At 44.1% G+C, this 24,227-nt stretch overlaps 1 protein-coding gene across 1 annotated transcript in view; it reads left to right on the top strand.

The window, feature by feature from the left end:
• Window positions 1-9,779: 9,779 nt before the first annotated feature.
• The window catches only part of LOC117526798 (adhesion G protein-coupled receptor L1-like), a 144,950-nt gene continuing 130,502 nt past the window's right edge, over window positions 9,780-24,227 (top strand). Inside the window, exons 1-3 of the mRNA XM_034188870.1 lie at window positions 9,780-9,801; window positions 18,494-18,497; window positions 23,570-23,691. Of these exons, the coding sequence (XP_034044761.1) occupies window positions 23,598-23,691 (94 nt within the window). The 5' untranslated portion in view covers window positions 9,780-9,801; window positions 18,494-18,497; window positions 23,570-23,597. The remainder of the gene's footprint in view (window positions 9,802-18,493; window positions 18,498-23,569; window positions 23,692-24,227) is intronic.

Genomic DNA, 24,227 nt, shown 5'->3' with positions numbered 1-24,227 from the left:
AAACCTCAAGCAGACCAGAGTCAAAGGGGTGACCCTCTGCTTGGGCCATGTTAGACATAAATTACAGAACAATTCACAAAATGAATACACGGTAAATGCTGTTGGTGCACAGGACAGGAGGGTCTCCAGCACAAATACCACACCCATCTCGGGATGGAGCTGCACCTTAAACAGAGAGAAAAAACAGAATCTGGAATCAGAAAGACAAGAAATACAATATAATTTGTCAGAATTAAGCAATTAAACAACAAGAAAAATAAGAAATACTAAGGTGATTGCTGGCCACTAGCTCTAAGCTTCACTAAAAGACCCAGAATTTGGGTAAAGTTGAGGCTGCGGCACACTCCATTTCCTAATAAAATGAATTAAAAGAGTAAAAAGCATAGAACTATACTATGCCAGTATGCTATCCATACAAAAGGGAAATTAAGTGTGTCTTAAGTCTGGACTTGAAAGTCTCCATAGAATCTGACTGTTTTATTGATGCAGGGAGATCATTCCACAGAACAAGGGCATGGCAAGAGAAAGCTCTATGACCTGCAGACTTCTTCTTCACCCTAGTGATACAAAGTAGTCCTGCACCCTGAGAAAAGCCTTGGCCGGTACGTAAGGTTTAATTAGGTCAGCTAGGTAGGGAGGTGCCAGTCTGTGAACAATTTTATAGACTAGTTGCAGAACCTTAAAATCTGATCTCACTGATACAGGAAGCCAGTGAAGGAATGGCAAAATGGGTGTAATGTGGTCAAACTTTCTGCTTCGCATCAAAAGTCTGGCTGCAGCATTTTAAACAAATTGGAGAGCCCTAATTCTGGACTGCGGCCAACCAGAAAATAGAACATTGCAGTAGTCCAGTCGAGAAGAGATAAATGCATGGATCAAGGTCTCAGCATCAGCCATAGACAGGATGGGACAAATCTTCGCTGTATTTTGCAGGTGGAAGAAAGCAGTCCTCGTAATATTTCTAATGTGGAGGTCAAAGGACAATGTAGTATCAAAAATTACCCCTTCACTTTGTCAGTGTGGTGTATGACACATGAGCCTAGGCTAAGCGTTAACTGGTCAAATTGATGCCGATGTTTCACTTGACCATGAACCATTATTTCAGTCTTATCAGAGTTTAAAAGTAGGAAGTTTCTAGACATCCAACTTCTCACTGATGCAAGGCAATCTTTTAAGGATTTTATAGGGAATGAGATTCCCAGCAGTTATCAGGCATGTATAACTGAGTATCATCAGCATAGCAGTGAAGGTAACCCCAAAGCACCGAAATATGTGCCCAAGGGGTGCTATATAAAGGGAGAAAAGCAGGGGGCCTAAGACGGATCCCTGTGGAACTCCAAATTTCATGTCACTAAAGTTAGTGTTACTGTACAAAACACAGTGAGAACGACTGGTCAAATATGATGTCAACCATGCAAGAGCATTCCCAGTAATCCCAAAATGATTTTCCAGCCTATCAAGTAGAATATGATGATCCACAATATCAAATGTAGCACTGAGATCTAACAGCACAAGAACCATTGTAGTGTCCGAATCCATTGCAAGCAGATCATTCACCACTTTAGTGAGAGCCGTCTCTGTGGAATGATATTTTCTAAAAGCAGACTGCAGTGGCTCAAAGAGATTATTCTCAGTAAGATAGTCCCTGAGCTGCCGTGACACCACTTTTTCCAGAATTTTAGAGCAAAATGATAGATTTGATATCGGCCAATAGTTTTTCAATACAGTAGGATCAAGATTAGGTTACTTGAGTAACAATTTAATCACTGCAGATTTGAAACATTTTGGAACAGATCCAGAAGTTGAAGAAAGATGAATAATTTCCAGCACAGTCGGCCGAAGAGTGGGCCACAGGTCCTTAAACAGTTTTGTTGGTATAGGATCAAATAAGCAGGTTGTGCTTTTTGTTGACATTATGAGTTTTGTCAGCATGCCTAGAGAGATACTCTCAAATTCTGTAAATCTCGGTAATACCTCAGTAATGGCGCCCACCTCAATAGTAGGGTGTAGTGGCTTGGTTAAGGCATGCTGGGATATGTTTAACTGAATGCCTTCTATTTCCTTCTCAAAGTAATCCAGGAAATCTTGTGCTGTAAAAGGAAAGTGAACTACAGGTGGTTGCCCATGAATAAGTGTTGCCACCATGTCAAACAAGAACTTTGAGTTATGCTTGTTTTTGTTGATCAAATCAGAGCAATAGGTCCCCTTTTTAGCCAGCAATGCATGCTTATAGTCTAAGATAGCATCACACCACACGAGGTGGAATACTTCTAATTTTGAACTATGCCATTTCCATTCTAGACCTCTAGCCTTATGCTTGAGGTCACGCAGGTAATCATTGATCATGTCGAGTGTAGTTTTGAGCACTGAGTTTAAACTATCCACAAGACTATCTACTGATTGGGTATTTGCCAAATGTGAAGCTAAGAGATCAGGCAGTCTAGCTTCGAGTTCAGTCATTGTTGAGGAGTTGATGCATCACCGTAGTGATACATAAGGTTGTTGTTCCACTAAACACAGCAGCGAAACTGTAAACTTAATAAGTGAGTAATCAGAGACCACTGATGTAAGAGGCATGATGTCAATATTCATGACAGCAATACCACATGTGAGAACCAAATCCAGGGTATTTCCACGAATGTGCGTCGAGTCCTGAATGTATTGTCAAAATCCTAATGCATCCACAATTTCCATAAATGATTTGCAGAGGGGATCAGAAAACTTAATTAGGTGAATGGCACCAATGATCAGAATGTTATCTGCACTAGATGACAAGTTAGAGATGAACGCACCAATTTCATCTAAGAATTCAGAATATGGGCCAGGAGGTCTCTATACAGTGACAAAGTAATATGGCTGATTTTTTATTCTTCTGACCTTGGCAATGCATAATATCCTGAGAAGAGCAGAGAATCAGATGCTCAAATGAGTTATATTTGTGACTCCAACAGCTAATAAGCAAAACCTAGATTTATATATAAGAGCAACTTCACATCATGAGGCATGTGAATAAATGTATATGCTGGTGGGCAGGCATCATTTAAGGGGAGAACAGCTGTAGGTTTAAGCCAGGTTTCACATAACCCAATCATATCTAAGTGAGGATCAGTAATTAGATCATTAATCAACAATGATTTTTAGGATAGTGATCTTATGTTAATGAGACCCAGACTCAGGACCTCAGTGGGGTTGACAGTTGATCTGTTTTGGTTTAGGAGTGGTTCCAGAGTAGCATATATAAGATGCCTAGAAGTAGGTTTAGGTTTGAGACATTCCACGTGAGTTGTAGGTAGCAGACATGAAATCTTTGATATTGCTGGAACAACCATTGGGCCATCCTCAATTTCAGCATCATCCAATGTAGTAATGGGTATTAAGTTTGCAAAGCATATTCCGATATGTTTTTTATGGACACGTCTACAGAAGCAGGCCACAGTCTCAACTTGTTGAATTTCCCTCCCTGGCAGATAAACTGCACTATCACCATAGTGGATTTTCTGCACTAATTTCCCCGCTAATGGCAAGCTAATGCATTCCACACCCACATTTGTCATGAGCCTGGCAGGCTCTCTAATCACCTGCTCTGTGGCCTGCTGTAAATTCTTAATATTACCCTCCCTGTAGAGCTCTATCTACGTTCGCAGACAAGATGGCGGTGCCTTCCCCAGTAGGGTGAAGGCTGTCTGGCATCAGCAAGCCATGGTGGCCCGAGAATAAAGGCCAGTTATCAATAAAGCTAAAGCCTTGTTGTCTACAAAATTGCGCCAGCCACCTATTTAACAATGTCAGCTTGCTAAATGCATCATCAGTGCCCTGGGAGGGGAGGGGACCAAAGACTATTAACCCTCTGGGGTCCGAGGGCATTTTTTGGACAGTTCACTCGCCTGGCATAAATGTTTTATTATTGCTGTTAATAGCTCTCCCTGCATCCCACAATCACGTTTTATGTCTCTTTTTTCAGGACAACCTGTGCTTTCATAATATATATGCTTTTGTTGTGTTTTATAAGTGTAATAAAGGTTTACAATCAAAAATAAGAAAGGAAAAAGTAAAGCGAAAAATAATTTTCCACACACGTTTATTCAAAACACACAGCAAACTAAAATAAACAACTGTTTTGACACTTTATAAAGGTAATTTGAGGTCTTGTGTGAAAGACTGTACGACAAAAAGATTCAAACAATAAACACAAATGCACATTTTGAACAATATATACAAAATGGTCTATGAGTTTTGTTGTCTTCATCTCAAAGCAATTTCTGTCTGCTATTACACAAAGGCTATATCACAAACTTCTACTTCTCCTGTGTTTCGGAGTGTTCTGTGCTGCTCAAAGCAGCTTTCATTCACACTTTGGCCCACTTTGGCTCCTTACAGTTTGAGGAGCACTCCCCCTTGCTCCACTGATATGGTAAACAGTGCTTTACACCGAGAGAGCAACAGAGGTATCCAGTAACATTCACATGCAAACTAGTGGAGCAATCATGATAGTTACACACTCTTTGTTTGAGCATGTGAGATTGTCATCAGAGGCTCTCCGTCTGCTCCATCTGCTTCACTGATCGCTGTGCGTAATGGCACAGGGAGCATGGAGACCAGTAGTATGTACTCATTGGAGCACCCAGGGGGCTATTCAAATGGGCCAACTCGTAACATATCACTCCTGAAAATGATCTTTGGCTTTTCACGTGAGGTAAATCTGCCCTACGATTGTATTTTTGAAAACCGTGTGATGGTGAACCAATTCCGATTGGACACTCACATTGTGCATGTCATCACACAGCTTCTATGAGGAGTACAAAGATGGCCGATGGCTGGCTTGAAAGTCAGCGGAGTTAACTTTTCAGAAAAAAGTTAGGTTCTATCTTTTCTTTCTATTCTTTCCATCATTAAAAGGTTATTTATAATTTAGTAAAGCTTAGTCTTAGCCATCGTATACGACGGCGTTGGCCCCGGAGGGTTAATCGATGCCGACACATCTTTCTGGCAAGGTCACAAGTCCTCTTTATGTCCATTTTTGTGACCTCTGAGTACTTCATCCTGACATCATTGGTGCCCACGTGAATAACTATGTGACTATATCTCATGTCATCTTCCTTAGTCTGTCTTCCCTTCTGCAGCGTCAACACCCTAAGATGGGATGCAGTGTCGGGAGCTCTGGCCCCAGGAATACATTTAATGTGACTTTGCAGGTGATAGAATCCGCTATCACTAAAGTCCGGCGGGCGTTTCGGCCTGGAGACAGGAGTGGAAGTCACTCGTGGGCTCAGAGAATTCACATCAGGCAAATCCAAAGGGGAGAACCGATGCATAGTTCACAGTGGCAAGTGTGATTGGGGTACCACAACCGGGCACCAAGCTCTATTGGGCTTCCTCTGCCTAGCCACAGTCCGAAATCCATCCTCCACAGCCGGCATTTCTAGGCTGATGCTAATGGGCATGCTAGCCGGCCCAACACTAACCTCATCTGGAGTGCCTGTAACATCTAATTCCACTGAGCTAAGAAGCTGTTCCAACTTATGGACACAGCTCTCTAAGAGAGCCACCCTATCTTCCAACATCACGCAGGATTTACGGAGGGTGTACAGAAGTGTACTTTGTGCACTAGGAAATTCAAGAATATAGCCAAGCAAGCATGAGCTAACCAATAATGAATAAGCTAACCACTCCTAAGGCTCACACAGGATTCACACAGATGTAAATAAATTAATTAAAATTCACAGCATTTACACTGAAAAGTAGCAGAAGTATTAGACTTGTAGGAACAGTAAAAAACAAAAATAGGTAATAGCTTACTGTGATAAGCACGCTCAACAATGCTTACAGCAGGATTACAGTCTTGATAAATATGTGAGAAAACACATTAATGTGTAATAGTTTTTCTTAAAGTGTTCAGACTGACAAAAAGTTGTTCCACACTGTGAAAGTTTCTCTGATTTCCACATACAGCCAAATAAATGTGTTCACTGGAAAACACTCAAAATGTACACGTCATATAAATAATCACTGTATATTAAGAAGGTCAGTAGGTTAGCGTGGTAAAAGATGCACATGGTAATGTGCTGACAAGCGAGGAGAGTGTGTTGAGAAGGTGGAAGGAATATTTTGAGGAGCTGATGAATGAAGAAAATGAGAGAGAGAAAAGGCTGGATGATGTGGAGAGATTAAATGAGGAAGTACAAGAGATTAGTATGGATGAAATGAGGGCAGCTATGAAAAGGATGAAGAGTGGAAAGGCAGTTGGTCCAGATGGCATTCCAGTGTAGGCATAGACATGTCTAGGAGAGATGGCTGTGGAGTTTCTAATGAGAATGTTTAACCCCTTAACGCCAAATAAAATCTGTACATGTTGAATCCTAGATCTGTGGAGACACACACACACACACACACACACACACACACACACACACACACACACACACACACACACACACACACACACACACACACACACACACACACTCCACCCGTTTAGTCCAATTAAGGGTTGCGGGGAGCTGGACCCTATCCCAGCAGTCATAGAGCGCGAGGTGGGGTACACCCTAGACAGGACACCAGTCTGTCACAGGGCCACATATAGACAAACAATCACATTCACACCCGCACGCACACCTACAGACAATTTAAAGTTTCCAAGCCACCTAACCTGCCTGTCTTTGGATGTGAGAGGGAGCTGGAGCACCTGGAGAGAACCCACGCAAACACAGGAACAACACGCAAACTCCACACAGAAAGGCTACAGGTGGGAATCGAACCCATGACCTTCTCACTGTGAGGCAACAGTGCTAACCACTAAGACACAGTGCTGCCCCAGACATAAATAGAAATAAACAAAATCTGTAGTTCTTGTCAAAAGCATTTCTTTTTCAAATATTCATGAGAAAAATGTAACCCCATAGCCTCTGAGCTGAGCTCTTGCACCCGGCTGCCCTGCAAGTCAACATCAATGAAATTCATAAAGAATAGAGGAGGTCTTATTTTGGGAGGAAAAAACTGTTTTGGTGTGTTATAGTTTGTTGTCTGTATTACAACATTTGGAAAGAGGTGTCATTTGATTTAAAACAGTGATTCGCTTTGAAGTTATTAATTCCAACTGGAATCTATCCGGCAGAGAGCTGTGCAGCGTTTGGAACTGTGCAGTTAGTCCCACAAAACAGGAATGGAACAGAGGATGATTCTTGTTTCTTGCCCGCAACAAGATAAGAGTCCCACTTAGTGACTGTAATCCGCACAAAGGTGACTCACGATTGACATCTAGAAATGCCTTTGAGGGGGGGTAATGAAGAAACTGCGGACTTGCCACTTCTTAAAAGCAGTAAAGCAGAGAACCAGCGAAGTCGTGGGTTGCAGTGCTGCATCGTTGTTTCAGGCTTCAAGCAGACCCGCTGCAGAAGCAGACCCGATGCAGAAAAAAATGGGTCTGCAATCAACGTTGAGAAATTATCATTTTCCTGATAAACACCCTCAAAAACAACAGTTGCTCTGGCATAATGTAAACTGAAAGACCAATAAGGGAATCATTAAGAGCCCCTTCACACATAGTGTGAATTTGGTCGATTTGCACAGAAAGTGCACATGAAGCAGGAATTGTGTGTAAAACGTATAATTTCGTAGCTGCCTCCAACACCTCTTACACCTGTTGCTACAGCTATTTGCGCACATCAGTGGCTCAAAGACAGAGTGTGCGCTGTGTGAGCCCATTGAACCCTCTCGCGGCAGCTGTCGCCCAAATTCCAACTGACACGCATGAACATCTAACACTGCTCGCATGTCATTGGGAAAATGTGTGGTCATTCATACTATCATCATGAAAGCAGTCTGCAGACAATCACTGTTGAGCTGGATCTGAAATTTGTCTAAGTGCCCCACGAGTGTGAAACTGGTGAATGTACATGTGGTGTGCCAGAGTGGGCTCCCCCCACAACACGTGTACATGTGTTTCGTGTGCTCCACCCCGCTCCCTCCCCACAACACATCTGTGCATGTGGTTCGCACCCCCCGCAGGCAAGGCATCTTTCATCTGATCATAGAGTGGCATCTTGGTCTGTGTGCTGACAGGACAGGGGGTGTGACTGGTTGCCCACAGCTGTTGGGACATCTCTGGTTCTGGACATCACAGCTGCAGCACATGTCCCGTGTTTTGACGGATACGTGCATGTGTGTGCTTGTGTGGAAATACATAAAAACACATATCACTTTTGCGATGGTAGGAGAACCGGGCCATCAGTCCATTTGGACATGCAGCAGGCGATCTGAATGTCACATCTGACAAGACACGTGTGTTGGGCCATGAGGGCTGTGAGCGGCATGCTGCACGAGCAGGACGAGCCAACAGTATGACAAATACACCACTTTCAGTCACGTATCAGCAGAAATACGCTGTACCAAACAGTGTTTGGTCAGTTATCACAGCACTTTTTTCTTTTTTTAGAAAATACATTTATCTGCTTGTTGATTTTAACCATTTCACGCTCCAGTTACAAGATAGTGATTGTAGTGCAGTGGTAAAGTTAGTGTCTGCTAATCAGAGTGTGTGGGTTTGAATCTCATCCATAACTAGGGTTAATGGCCCCTTCATGACTATATGTCTGTGACCATGGGTCATCTACAGATGAACAGATGGATCATATTTGTATTGCCCGCTTGATAAATGCAGTGTTTTTATATGGTGTGTGGGTTTATTTCATTTTAAATACATCCATCCATCTCCTTCCTCATATCAGGCAGGTTCCCGCAACTTTCACAGGACTGCGATCATAGCTCAGTAGTAAAGTTTCTGACTGGCAGTCAGAGCTTTTGGAAGGAGTGGGTTTGATTCCTGTGGGTGGCATGTAGTTTTTATTTCTTTTATTTTCACAGCAACTGCGTGATGTGGTTACACATCACGCAGTTGCTGTGAAAAGCTGCTGTGTTCCCATGTGCACAAACCATCGCAGCATGTATTTTTGTATTTATTTTTTTAAATTTATTTTTACACACATTGTGCAGCAGCAGTGTGTTCCCGTGTGCATGAACCATTGCACCGGCATCGTGCGTGCCTGCCTATCGGCGCAATGTTCCGTGGTTCGCTCATACGAGCTGTTTTGCTGTGTGTCGCCCTGGAGTTGTGCGTATTTGCACTATGTGTGAAGGGGGCCTAAGCAAAAAGGCTACTCATGTCGGTTGCAATGGTGATGGACAGGTTGACTGATGAAATCAGACAGGAGTCTCCATGGACTATGATGTTTGCAGATGACATTTTGATCTGCAGTGAGCGTAGAGAGCAGACTGAGTGCTCTGGAGAGAAGGGGAATGAAAGTCAGTCAAAGCAAGACTGAGTACATGTGTGTGAATGAGAGGGAGCCCAGTGGAATAGTGTGGTTACAAGGAGTAGAAGTAGTGAAAGTATATGAGTATAAATACTTGGGGTCAACTGTCCAAAGTAATGGAGAGTGTGGTGGAGAGGTGAAGAAGAGAGTGCAGGCAGGGTGGAGTGGGTGGAGAAAGGTGGCAGGAGTGATTTGTGATAGAACAATATCTGCAAGGTCAAAGTCTACAAGACAGTAGTGAGACCAGAAAAGACAGAGATGCAGATGTTGGGAATGTGGCGAGTGAAGATGTTTGGGAGTGGTGAGAATGGACAGGATTAGGAATGAACATATCAGAGGGACAGCTCAGGTGGGACAGTATGGAGACAAAGTCAGAGGAGTGAGATTGAGATGGTCTGGACATGTGCAGAGGAGGGACCCAGTGTATATAGGCAGATGGATGCTGAGGATGGAGCCACCAGGCAGGAGGAGAAGAAGGAGGCCAAAGAGGAGGCTTATAGATGTGCTGAGGGAGCACATGCAGGTGGTTGGTGTGACAGAGGAAGATACAGAGGACAGGGTGAGATGGAAACAATTGATCTGCTGTGGTGACCCGTAACGGGAACAGCCGACAAAAGAAGAAGATTAAGAAGGGATGGAGATATGATATTTAAAAGCATAGACTGTCTGAGGCATGATTGTGATCTGTCCTGTGTTTAAGTGCAGACATGCAGCCTGGGCCCTCGTGCTCTGAACTCGGCCGTGTCTGGCCCCATGTGTTGTCTGACTGCAACAAGAAAATGACTGACGTATTGTCACATCTATATTTCCCAGAGTGCCACATCCACCACAAAAAAATAATAATTATTATTATTATAAGAAATACAAACCACCCACACTCTAAATCTCCTGAGTGGCTTCAACTGCAGCACGTAGGTGGCAGAACTCAGGGTGCTTAAAGGACAACAGTCCCCAGAATAATGTTTCTAAAAGTCACTGCTCAGCATGTGGTTTGTTTATACCGTTTCACATGCACATTCATTCTTTCATTTGGAATAAACCCCTACAAAATCTGTTTGGCCTCAAGCGATTTCCCCTCAGGTGCTCTGACCTAAAGCCGGCTCATCAAACTCTCATATGATGTGTGTATCTTCCATATACAGTCACTGTCCGAGTACTCATGTACTCATGAACCCAAGTACATGAGTACATGAGTACTCGGACAGTGACACACTTTTGGTAATTTAGCATTCATACACAATCACAATGTAGTTGAAATGAAACACTCAAGATGTGCTTGGAGTGGAGATTAATGGATTTAACTGAAGGAGTTTAACAAAAAATAGTGTGTTTCCTGTGGGGATCCACAGGCTCTAGATTGGGTAGTGTTTCTAAAATAGGTAGCTGACATTTTTCAAAGATGGTATTAAATTGTGCAAAGTTTCTATAATGAGTTGGAGTGGCATGTGAGTTCAGAATGTTTTTAGAACCTTAGACTTTAGACCTCAACAGTTTTAGAAGAGGAATTCAACCCTTTTATTTCCTGTTAATTATGTAATTTTTATGTTAATTTACTGTCTTAATCTATTTATAAGTTGTTTAGGTTAATTGCTATTATATACATATACACATTATTATTATTATTATTATTATTATTATTATTATTATTATTTTATTATTACTTCGGGCTCTTGCTTGCCTCTACTGGTGGTTGGCTCTCACTGTGGTATTGTATCACTTCCTGTTCCGGAGCACAGCAGTGTTTTGCTGTATCTGTTAGCTGTTTAATCTGTGCAGTTAGATTGATCTAGATAACTAGATAACGATTTGCTTCACAGTGTAATCTTCACGTGCCTTAACTAAAGCACTCCCTCTGCTGAATCACCTCTAAATTATTTACACATTATTCACTTTGTGTGTTTTTAGGAATCTGCTAGCTTAGCGCAGCTACTAGCTCTTAGCCGGTTTAGCATGGCGGCTTCTCCTGTCTCTCCCGCACTTTTCTGCTCTGGGTGTGAAATGTTTAGTTATTCCTCGGCCTCCTTTAGCAGTAATGGTACTTGTAATAAGTGTAGCTTATTCGTAGCTTTGGAGGCCAGGCTGGGCGAATTGGAAACTCGGCTCCGTACCGTGGAAAATTCTACAGCTAGCCAGGTCCCTGTAGTCGGTGCGGACCAAGGTAGCTTAGCCGCCGTTAGTTTCCCTCTGGCAGATCCCGAGCAGCCGGGAAAGCAGGCCGACTGGGTGACTGTGAGGAGGAAGCGTAGCCCTAAACAGAAGCCCCGTGTACACCGCCAACCCGTTCACATTTCTAACCGTTTTTCCCCACTCAGCGACACACCTGCCGAGGATCAAACTCTGGTTATTGGCGACTCTGTTTTGAGAAATGTGAAGTTAGCGACACCAGCAACCATAGTCAATTGTCTTCCGGGGGCCAGAGCAGGCGACATTGAAGGAAATTTGAAACTGCTGGCTAAGGCTAAGCGTAAATTTGGTAAGATTGTAATTCACGTCGGCAGTAATGACACCCGGTTACGCCAATCAGAGGTCACTAAAATTAACATTGAATCGGTGTGTAACTTTGCAAAAACAATGTCGGACTCTGTAGTTTTCTCTGGGCCCCTCCCCAATCGGACCGGGAGTGACATGTTTAGCCGCATGTTCTCCTTGAATTGCTGGCTGTCTGAGTGGTGTCCAAAAAATGAGGTGGGCTTCATAGATAATTGGCAAAGCTTCTGGGGAAAACCTGGTCTTGTTAGGAGAGACGGCATCCATCCCACGTTGGATGGAGCAGCTCTCATTTCTAGAAATCTGGCCAATTTTCTTAAATCCTCCAAACCGTGACTATCCAGGGTTGGGACCAGGAAGCAGAGTTGTAGTCTTACACACCTCTCTGCAGCTTCTCTCTCCCTGCCATCCCCTCATTACCCCATCCCCGTAGAGACGGTGCCTGCTCCCAGACCACCAATAACCAGCAAAAATCTATTTAAGCATAAAAATTCAAAAAGAAAAAATAATATAGCACCTTCAACTGCACCACAGACTAAAACAATTAAATGTGGTCTGTTAAACATTAGATCTCTCTCTTCTAAGTCCCTGTTAGTAAATGATATAATAATTGATCAACATATTGATTTATTCTGCCTTACAGAAACCTGGTTACAGCAGGATGAATATGTTAGTTTAAATGAGTCAACACCCCCGAGTCACACTAACTGCCAGAACGCTCGTATCACGGGCCAAGTGTTGTGTGGGCCGCCAGAAGAGGAGGTACTGCTGGCCCACCACCAGAGGGCGACCTGTCTGGAGTGCGGGCTCCAGGCACCAGAGGGCGCAGCCGCCTCACAGGAGCAGCCAGGGTGACAGCTGTCACGCATCACCTGCAACAGCTGTTACCAATCATCTGATCGGCAGGAGTATATCAGCAGGACGACGTCTCCACCTCTTTGCCGAGATATCGTTCTACCTGGAAGGTAATTTCTCAGCTGACTGTGAATATCTGTTGATTGTGTGAGTTGGATATTCCGTTTCTTTTTTCCAATGAGAGGTGGAGGTAGTTTTCCTGCCGTGCGGATTGCTGGGTGCAAACGCGCCCTCATTTAACTGTTCTTTGTTCCTCGCCAGCAGTACCAGGTCCGACACGTGGAGGCAGTGGCCACCTGGGAGTTCGGGACTTGGTGGCTCCAGTATTCCCGGGGTCCTGTGGTGGAGGAAACCGTGTGGTTCCGGTTCTACTTCGGAGAGGCGTCTCGTATCTTCGAGCCTGCCCACACGACACCTTTGTAAATTGAATTTTGTCCATTATTGTAATCCGTTGTATTTGTTGTGCACGTTCGCAACAGTAAAGTGTTGTTATTTGACCTATTCCATTGTCCGTTCATTTGCGCCCCCTGTTGTGGGTCCGTGTACTTACACTTTCCCAACAGGATATCTCGGCCAACGTCATGGACCCCGAGGGGCGTCAACCGGCTGTTGAACGGCCAATGGAAGAACAGGGCGCACAGGCGCCCGCAGGAGGAATGATCGGTGAGTTGCAGCGGATCCTCACCGTTTTCACGGCTCGGTTGGATTTAATGACCGAGCAGAACGTCCTCCTTAACCGCAGGGCTTCGGGTCTGCCCCAGCCGCTGCCCGTGCCCTATCGCCCCTGGTCCCACATCGGCCTGGATTTTGTCACGGGCCTCCCGCCGTCCCAGGGCAACACCACCATCCTCACGATAGTGGACCGATTCTCCAAGGCGGCCCACTTCGTGGCCCTCCCGAAGCTCCCGACGGCCCAGGAGACAGCGAACCTCCTGGTTCACCACGTCGTCCGGCTGCATGGGATCCCAACAGACATCGTCTCCGATCACGGTCCCCAGTTCTCCTCGCACGTCTGGAGGAGCTTCTGCGGGAACTGGGGGCCACGGTGAGTCTCTCATCCGGGTACCATCCCCAGACCAACGGGCAAGCAGAAAGGGCCAATCAGGAGATGGAGCAGGCCCTGCGTTGCGTGACAGCCGCGCACCCGGCGGCCTGGAGTACCCATCTGGCCTGGATCGAGTATGCCCATAACAGCCAGGTGTCATCAGCCACTGGCCTCTCCCCTTTCGAGGTATGTCTGGGGTACCAACCTCCTTTGTTTCCAGTGGTTGAGGGAGAGGTCGGTGTGCCCTCGGTCCAGGCCCACCTACAGAAGTGCCGTCGGGTGTGGCGTGCCGCCCGTTCTGCCTTGCTGAGGGCCCGGATGAGGTCAAAGGCCCATGCAGACCGTCGGCGGACCCCGGCCCCTGCGTATCGGCCAGGGCAGGAGGTGTGGTTATCCACCAGAGACATCACCCTCAAAGTGGACTCCCCCAAGTTACAGGACCGTTACATCGGCCCCTTCAAGATCCAGAAGGTCTTCAGCTGCCGGCCTCACTGCGGATCCATCCTGTATTTCACGTGTCCCGGATTAAACCACATCACACCTCACCCCTCTGTACTCCGGGCCCGGCACCGCCTCCTGCCCGGATCATCGATGGTGAGCCGGCTTGGACTGTACGCCGGCTTTTGGATGTCCGTAGGATGGGCCGGGGCTTCCAGTATTTGGTGGACTGGGAGGGGTACGGACCTGAAGAACGCTCCTGGGTGAAGAAGAGCTTCATCCTGGACCCGGCCCTCCTGGCCGATTTCTACCGCCACCACCCGGACAAGCCTGGTCGGGCGCCAGGAGGTGCCCGTTGAGGGGGGGGTCCTGTTGTGTGGGCCGCCAGAAGAGGAGGTACTGCTGGCCCACCACCAGAGGGCGACCTGTCTGGAGTGCGGGCTCCAGGCACCAGAGGGCGCAGCCGCCTCACAGGAGCAGCCAGGGTGACAGCTGTCACGCATCACCTGCAACAGCTGTTACCAATCATCTGATCGGCAGGAGTATATCAGCAGGACGACGTCTCCACCTCTTTGCCAAGATATCCTTCTACCTGGAAGGTAATTTCTCAGCTGACTGTGAATATCTGTTGATTGTGTGAGTTGGATATTCCGTTTCTTTTTTCCAACGAGAGGTGGAGGTAGTTTTCCTGCCGTGCGGATTGCTGGGTGCAAACGCGCCCTCATTTAACTGTTCTTTGTTTCTCGCCAGCTGTACCAGGTCCGACACGCGGAGGCAGTGGCCACCTGGGAGTTCGGGACTTGGCGGCTCCAGTATTCCCGGGGTCCTGTGGTGGAGGAAACCGTGTGGTTCTGGTTCTACTTCGGAGAGGCGTCTCCTATCTTCGAGCCTGCCCACACGACACCTTTGTAAATTGAATTTTGTCCATTATTGTAATCCGTTGTATTTGTTGTGCACGTTCGCAACAGTAAAGTGTTGTTATTTGACCTATTCCATTGTCCGTTCATTTGCGCCCCCTGTTGTGGGTCCGTGTACTTACACTTTCCCAACACCAAGGCGGAGGATTAGCAGCAATTTTCCATTCCAGCTTATTAATTAATCAAAAACCCAGACAGAGATTTAATTCATTTGAAAGCTTGACTCTTAGTCTTGTCCATCCAAATTGGAAGTCCCAAAAACCAGTTTTATTTGTTGTTATCTATCGTCCTCCTGGTCGTTACTGTGAGTTTCTCTGTGAATTTTCAGACCTTTTGTCTGACTTAGTGCTTAGCTCAGATAAGATAATTATAGTGGGCGATTTTAACATCCACACAGATGCTGAGAATGACAGCCTCAACACTGCAATTTAATCTATTATTAGACTCAATTGGCTTTGCTCAAAATGTAAATGAGTCCACCCACCACTTTAATCATATCTTAGATCTTGTTCTGACTTATGGTATGGAAGTTGAAGACTTAACAGTATTCCCTGAAAACTCCCTTCTGTCTGATCATTTCTTAATAACATTTGCATTTACTCTGATGGACTACCCAGCAGTGGGGAATAAGTTTCATTACACTAGACGTCTTTCAGAAAGCGCTGTAACTAGGTTTAAGGATATGATTCCTTCTTTATGTTCTCTAATGCCATATACCAACACAGTGCAGAGTAGCTACCTAAACTCTGTAAGTGAGATAGAGTATCTCGTCAATAGTTTTACATCCTCATTGAAGACAACTTTGGATGCTGTAGCTCCTCTGAAAAAGAGAACTTTAAATCAGAAGTGCCTGACTCCGTGGTATAACTCACAAACTCGCGTCTCACTAATTTAGAAGATCTTCACTTAGTCTCTTAGGAAAAAGAGTCTGCTGCTCTATAAAAAAGCCCTCCGTAAAGCTAGGACATCTTACTACTCATCACTAATTGAAGAAAATAAGAACAACCCCAGGTTTCTTTTCAGCACTGTAGCCAGGCTGACAAAGAGTCAGAGCTCTATTGAGCCGAGTATTCCTTTAACTTTAACTAGTAATGACTTCATGACTTTCTTTGCTAATAAAATTTTAACTATTAGAGAAAAAATTACTCATAACCATCCCAAAGACGTATCGTTATCTTTGGCTGCTTTCAGTGATGCCGGTATTTGGTTAGACTCTTTCTCTCAGATTGTTCTGTCTGAGTTATTTTCATTAGTTACTTCATCCAAACCATCAACATGTCTATTAGACCCCATTCCTACCAGGCTGCTCAAGGAAGCCCTACCATTATTTAATGCTTCGATCTTAAATATGATCAATCTATCTTTATTAGTTGGCTATGTACCACAGGCTTTTAAGGTCGCAGTAATTAAACCATTACTTAAAAAGCCATCACTTGACCCAGCTATCATAGCTAATTATAGGCCAATCTCCAACCTTCCTTTTCTCTCAAAAATTCTTGAAAGGGTAGTTGTAAAACAGCTAACTGATCATCTGCAGAGGAATGGTCTATTTGAAGAGTTTCAGTCAGGTTTTAGAATTCATCATAGTACAGAAACAGCATTAGTGAAGGTTACAAATGATCTTCTTATGGCCTCGGACAGTGGACTCATCTCTGTGCTTGTTCTGTTAGACCTCAGTGCTGCTTTTGATACTGTTGACCATAAAATTTTATTACAGAGATTAGAGCATGCCATAGGTATTAAAGGCACTGCGCTGCGGTGGTTTGAATCATATTTGTCTAATAGATTACAATTTGTTCATGTAAATGGGGAATCTTCTTCACAGACTAAAGTTAATTATGGAGTTCCACAAGGTTCTGTGCTAGGACCAATTTTATTCACTTTATACATGCTTCCCTTAGGCAGTATTATTAGACGGTATTGCTTAAATTTTCATTGTTACGCAGATGATACCCAGCTTTATCTATCCATAAAGCCAGAGGACACACACCAATTAGCTAAACTGCAGGATTGTCTTACAGACATAAAGACATGGATGACCTCTAATTTCCTGCTTTTAAACTCAGATAAAACTGAGGTTATTGTACTTGGCCCCACAAATCTTAGAAACATGGTGTCTAACCAGATCCTTACTCTGGATGGCATTACCCTGACCTCTAGTAATACTGTGAGAAATCTTGGAGTCATTTTTGATCAGGATATGTCATTCAAAGCGCATATTAAACAAATATGTAGGACTGCTTTTTTGCATTTACGCAATATCTCTAAAATCAGAAAGGTCTTGTCTCAGAGTGATGCTGAAAAACTAATTCATGCATTTATTTCCTCTAGGCTGGACTATTGTAATTCATTATTATCAGGTTGTCCTAAAAGTTCCCTAAAAAGCCTTCAGTTAATTCAAAATGCTGCAGCTAGAGTACTGACGGGGACTAGAAGGAGAGAGCATATCTCACCCATATTGGCCTCTCTTCATTGGCTTCCTGTTAATTCTAGAATAGAATTTAAAATTCTTATTCTTATAAGGTTTTGAATAATCAGGTCCCATCTTATCTTAGGGACCTCGTAGTACCATATCACCCCAATAGAGCGCTTCGCTCTCAGACTGCAGGCTTACTTGTAGTTCCTAGGGTTTGTAAGAGTAGAATGGGAGGCAGAGCCTTCAGCTTTCAGGCTCCTCTCCTGTGGAACCAGCTCCCAATTCGGATCAGGGAGACAGACACCCTCTCTACTTTTAAGATTAGGCTTAAAACTTTCCTTTTTGCTAAAGCTTAGGGCTGGATCAGGTGACCCTGAACCATCCCTTAGTTATGCTGCTATAGTCTTAGACTGCTGGGGGGTTCCCATGATGCACTGAGTGTTTCTTTCTCTTTTTGCTCTGTATGCACCACTCTGCATTTAATCATTAGTGATTGATCTCTGCTCCCCTCCACAGCATGTCTTTTTCCTGGTTCTCTCCCTCAGCCCCAACCAGTCCCAGCAGAAGACTGCCCCTCCCTGAGCTTGGTTCTGAGGGAGGTTTCTTCCTGTTAAAAGGGAGTTTTTCCTTCCCACTGTCGCCAAGTGCTTGCTCACAGGGGGTCGTTTTGACCGTTGGGGTTTTTACGTAATTATTGTATGGCCTTGCCTTACAATATAAAGCACCTTGGGGCAACTGTTTGTTGTGATTTGGCGCTATATAAATAAAATTGATTGAATTGGTTGATTCTAGTTTGTCATTTGATTTTTACATGGACCACAACAGAAATAAGTGTTTTCACTTTCTTGTGTCATCCATGTATTTTTAACAAATTTGCAATTATATTGTGTACTTAAATTGAACTTATTAAATCAGATCACACACACTCACACCAAAGATTATTTACTGCCCCTTGTTGGAATGGTGTTTTAGTTGAGAATGTAATTAGCAACGTTAGCTAATATACATCCATATTTTCTCCAAAAACACTGGTCCTATCAATGTTCTGTTTTGGCGCTGGTCATCCTTGACCCACAATACATAAGCATACCAAAGGGAAAATGTCAGCTGTCTCCAGTTGTGTGCTTTTTGGCTTTTCTGTCTTCTGTTGCAAGCAGGTGCATTGAATTTTTACACACACTTGTCAGTTATATTATATTTGTATTGTCAACCTTTTTGGTAAATGGCCTAAGCAGTGGGTCACTCCTTTGACTCTGGTCTGCTTGAGGTTTTTTCCTCAATATCATCAGAGTGAGTTTTTCATTGCCACTGTCGCCTATGTGCTTGTTATAGGGGTTGGTAAGGTTAGACCTTACCTGCGTGAAGCACCTTGATGCAGCTTTGTTGTGATTTGGCACTATATGAACTAAAGTAAATAAACACACACACACACACACACACACACACACACACACACACACACACACACACACACAAACACACACACACACACACACACACACACACACACACAATCCATATATCAATATAATCAATATATCAGAGAAAATTATAATATACATAAATCATATAAAGAGTATCAATATAATTCATGCTTATATAAAAAAAAGTTATATATCAGAACATGATTTATATATACACAGTGAGGAAAATAAGTATTTGAACACCCTGCGATTTTGCAAGTTCTCCCACTTAGAAATCATGGAGGGGTCTGAAATTTTCATCTTAGGTGCATGTCCACTGTGAGAGACATAATCTAAAAAAACATCCGGAAATCACAATGTACAATTTTTTAATAATTGAGTTGTATGTTACTTCTCCAAATAAGTATTTGAACACCTACCAACCAGCAAGAATTCTGGCTCACACAGACCTGTTAATTTTTCTTTAAGAAGCCCTCTTATTCTGCACTCTTTACCTGTATTAATTGCACCTGTTTGAAATTGTTACCTGTATAAAAGACACCTGTTCACACACTCAATCAATCACACTCCAACCTGTCCACCATAGCCAAGACCAAAGAGCTGTCTGAGGATACCAGGGACAAAACTGTAGACCTGCACAAGGCTGTGATGGACTACAGGACAACAGGCAAGCAGCTTGGTAGAAGACAACAACTGTTATGATTATTTATTAGAAAGTGGAAGAAACACAAGATGACTGTCAATCTCCCTCGGTCTGGGATTCCATGCAAGATCTCACTTCGTGGGGTAAGGGTGATTCTGAGAAAGCTCAGAACTACACAGGAGGACCTGGTCAATGACCTGAAGAGAGTTGGGATCACAGTCACAAAGATTACATTAGTAACACATGATGCTGTCATGGTTTAAAATCCTGCAGGGCAGCAAGGTCCCCCTGCTCAAGCCAGCACATGTCCAGGCCTATTTGAAGTTCACCAGTGACCATCTGGATGATCCAGAGGAGGCATGGGAGAAGGTCATGTGGTCAGATGAGACCAGAATAGAGCTTTTGGAATCAACTCCATTTACCATGTTTAGAGGATGAGAACAACCCCAAGAAAACCATCCCAACCGTGAAGCATGGGGGTGGAAACATCATACTCTGGGGGTGCTCTTCTGCAAAGGGGACAGGACGGCTGCACCGTATTGAAGGGAGGATGGATGGGGTCATGTATTGCAAGATTTTGGCAAACAACCTCCTTCCGTCAGTAAGAGCATTGAAGATGGGTCATGGCTGGGTCTTCCAGCATGACAGTGACCTCAAACACACAGCCAGGGCAACTAAGGAGGGGCTCCGTAAGAAGCATTTCAAGGTCCTGGTGTGGCCTGGCCAGTCTCCAGACCTGAACTCAATAGAAAATCTTTGGAGGGAGCTGAAATTCCAAACCTGAATGAGCTAGAGAAGATCTGTATGGAGGACCAAAATCCCTGCTTCAGTGTATGCAAACCTGGTGAAAAACTACAGGAAACGTTTGACCTCTGTAATTGTAACAAAGGCTACTGTACCAAATATTAACATTGATTTTCACAGGCGTTCAAATACTTATTTGCAGCAGTAACATACAAATAAATTATTAAAAAATCATACATTCTGATTTCCGGATTTTTTTTTTTAGATTATGTCTCTCACAGTGGACATGCACCTAAGATGAAAATTTCAGACCCCTCCATGATTTCTAAGTGGGAGAACTTGCAAAACCACAGGGTGTTCAAATACTTAATTGTTATATGGCTGGGGGGGCCTGGCTGCCGGTTTGTTTGTCTTTTTGTTTTCCTCCCAGGTGGCGTGCATTTGGGACTGAGTGGCTGTGTTGCTGAGGCTGTCAGGACCTCACCCTGATCACCTGCGACTCGTCAGGACTCACAGCTGAGGTGCATCTGGATGGATTGGAGCATGTTGGCATTTAAGACTGGAGTGCACAGTGTGTATTTGCCAGAGACTCGACCTTGTGACCAGACGGGTGAGATCGTCGTCTTGGGAGCCATCTCATCAGCAGCGGACGCTGAGAATGTCCAGGTTTGATGCACGGTCTGTGAAAGAGGAGGGGGTGAGGTCTCACGCTCGTCAGCACACTTCCTGAGACTCGGTTGTTGCGGCCACCTGGGGGGTGTCGGCGGGGTCCTTGGGTCCGAAACAGCTTCTGGCTCCGGACCGTTAGCGCTGCTGGGAGCGCACCACGCCAGGCCGCACTTTTCTGTTATTACATTTTCACTGTTATGTATTAAATTCAGTTAGCCTTTGTACCGTGCTCTGCTTATTTCATACTGGGTCCTTCAAACGCTGGTCGGTTCTCCGAGCTGCGTCCGACACATAACACTTAATACTTACATATATATATATTTATTTATATATATATATATATATATATATATATATATATATATATATATATATATATATATATATATATATACAATGCATTTTATTTATACAGCGCTTTAAACAGTGCTAAAAGACGCTTTACAGAACAGAGAAAATAACAAAGAATAAAGCAACTTTATTATAGAAAGATTAAAAAATAAAAATAAACAAGAATATAAAATCAAACCTTCACTGTGCCTTATGATGGAATCACTATGATGACTGGTCCAAGATGGCAGCCGCATTTCTTGTGCCTTAGCAACCAATGTAGCATCTCCTCTTTATAATGTCTATGGATAAACTAACATGAACCAGAATAACATTTAAAACACCAAAACCCTGAACTCCCATGGTGCACTGCAGGACAGTGTCTGTTGTTTTCTGGTTAGATAAAATTGCTAAATTCTCCAAAGATATTAGTCCTATCAACTTTCCGTTTAGGCGCCGTTCATTCTTGACCCAAAATACATAAGCATATCAAACAGAAAATGTTAGTTGTCGTCAGTCTCACACACACATAACTTTTTGTTTTTTCTGCATTGTGCTGCAAGCAGGTGCTTTTAATTTTTACGCATGCACACACACACACACACACACACACACACACACACACACACACACACACACACACACACACACACACACACACACACAGAGGCCACTTGGTTATTATAATATCAATACTGTATTAAACCTTTTAGAATTATGGTCATTTGTACACATACTACCTCCCATTCCAGAGCCCATATATGACTAGATAAACTAAAAGTATGTCTTTCAAGTGCTTTCAGGTCTTTCAGTGAGGAAAGCCACCAAGACACCTATGATCAACTCTGAAGGTATTCTAGTATCATGTGGCTGTGACTGTAGAAATTGTACATAGTACAACTTTTGGCTGTTGCATCACCACTTACAGAGCTTCATATTGGAGTGGTATTAAGTAATCAAGCAAGAAATAAAAAAAATAATAAGACAAATTCTAGCTTCAGTTTGCCATAAGACACATGGGAGAGTTGAACTGGCTCTTCTGTTTTTGTGTATGAAAATGGTCATTTGTAAACATGATTTGTACACACAGTATCTGTAGTTTCTCCCATCACAGTCAGAAGCCTGTAAGTCCTTCAGAGTTGTCTTGGTGTGTGTGTGTGTGTGTGTGTGTGTGTGTGTGTGTGTGTGTGTGTGTGTGTGTGTGTGTGTGTGTGTGTGTGTGTGTGTGTGTGTGTGTGTGTGTGTGTGTGTGTGTGTGAGTGATATTGTGAGAAAAACATCCTGCCATCAGCTTTTTCAGTGTGTGTTCCGTGGTGTGTTGTGCACGTACAGTGTCCCTGCGGTTGCAGGGCTTTTTTTAGGTATTGTTGGGTCAGTGGACTTAAAGAAGGCAGCGGCCTTCCTTTCTCCTCTCTGTGTGTGTGTGTGTGTGTGTGTGTGCACATCTTTGAATCCATGCTGGATGTTTCGTGAGCAGTGACCTAAATCTGTTTGCTGTCATTACCTGACAAAACACAAAGGGAAGCACGTCACATGACAGCACATGCATATGTGCATGTGCATGCATGGATACTAGCACGTACACATCCTGAGATGCTGATTTGCACGCTGCAGTGATATTCATGCTGTGCATGTTGCAGTTCAGCCCTGATCTGGTCTTCTGTCACAGGCCAGGAGTTCATTCTGCCGTATTCAGGAGTCGTATTACTGTTGGTCCTCTGTGGGCTTGTGTGCCTGCAGGCCGGCTGTTCCCACACACACATCCAGCGCAGCCTCACCTGCACGCTCACGCACACACACAGCCTTTTAGCCCTGCTGGGGAAGGGATCGTCTCCACAGCATCATTTATTTAAGATTCCTGAAAAGTGGCCTGATAGGAGCTCGCTCTCTCTGTCTCTCTCTCTCTCTGTCTGTGAGATTAAAACGATTAGACTCCTTTATGGGTCAGTGTCCACTGTTACTCTCGGCTAATTATGGGGTGGAAGCACACGCACAAAGTGTGCATATTCACATGCAAGCCGACACTAACAGCACGTATGTCTCTGCAGCCTCACACTGTCTCAGACTGCATGGTGCTATCACCATGGCAACAGCAGACTGAAGGACTTTCTGCTGAAGCGATTGCTCAATTGTTATCGCTGTTCCTCGCTCTCTTTCTCTCTTCTGTCCTTTCTGCAGCTTCTCACACTCATTTGCTGTCACTATCTGTTATTGTCTCCTCATAAAACACACACACACACACACACGCACACAGAGGCTGCAGCTCCTCACATCACTCCTCCTCCTCCTCCCCAGGCTCTCCTGACGCGGCTGGCGGTGTGATGTTCCAACCCTTCCTGACCAACATGGGTGCGTCACTGTGGTTCCTGGGGGTTTGTGTGCTCACTGTGGCTCATGTTGCCCCCTCCAGCCAAGGTAAGCGGCACAGCACTGAAGGAGCATCGTGGCTTTGATCCTGATGCAGCAGCACACAGGATGAGTCAGTAGTCAGAAAACAAAGCAACATAGTTTTTGATCAAGTGTTGGTATTTATGCTGTTTGTGATACACAAGCAATCCTGTTGTATGCATTCACTGGCCACTTAATTGCGGACACCTGTTCAAGGAAATATTGATTCAGCCAATCATATGGCAGGAACCCAGTGCCTTTAGGTATGCAGACAAGGTGTCTCAGCTCTGCTGAAGTTCAAAGTAAGCATCAGAACAGGGACAAAATGTGGCAGCGGTCATTCTGAATCATAGACTGGATAGGTTCTGGACAAACCTTCCATAAAGTCACCTATTAAGGGTTTTCATGTATCCCATAATCCCTTGCGTGCCAGAGAGTCGCTGCAGTCACAACAGCATAGAGAATCCACATGATGACCATTGTAAATGAATATTATACTACAAAATGTAATTTTTTATGCTTTTCGTCACATTAATAACAGACTGCATGCATGATACCCTGAA

The sequence above is a fragment of the Thalassophryne amazonica genome, chromosome 15 (genome assembly GCF_902500255.1).
Source record: "Thalassophryne amazonica chromosome 15, fThaAma1.1, whole genome shotgun sequence".
In the NCBI taxonomy this organism is placed as follows: domain Eukaryota; kingdom Metazoa; phylum Chordata; class Actinopteri; order Batrachoidiformes; family Batrachoididae; genus Thalassophryne; species Thalassophryne amazonica.
Note: the sequence above shows the minus strand (reverse complement) of the source record. Positions and strands in the feature narration are given on the sequence as shown.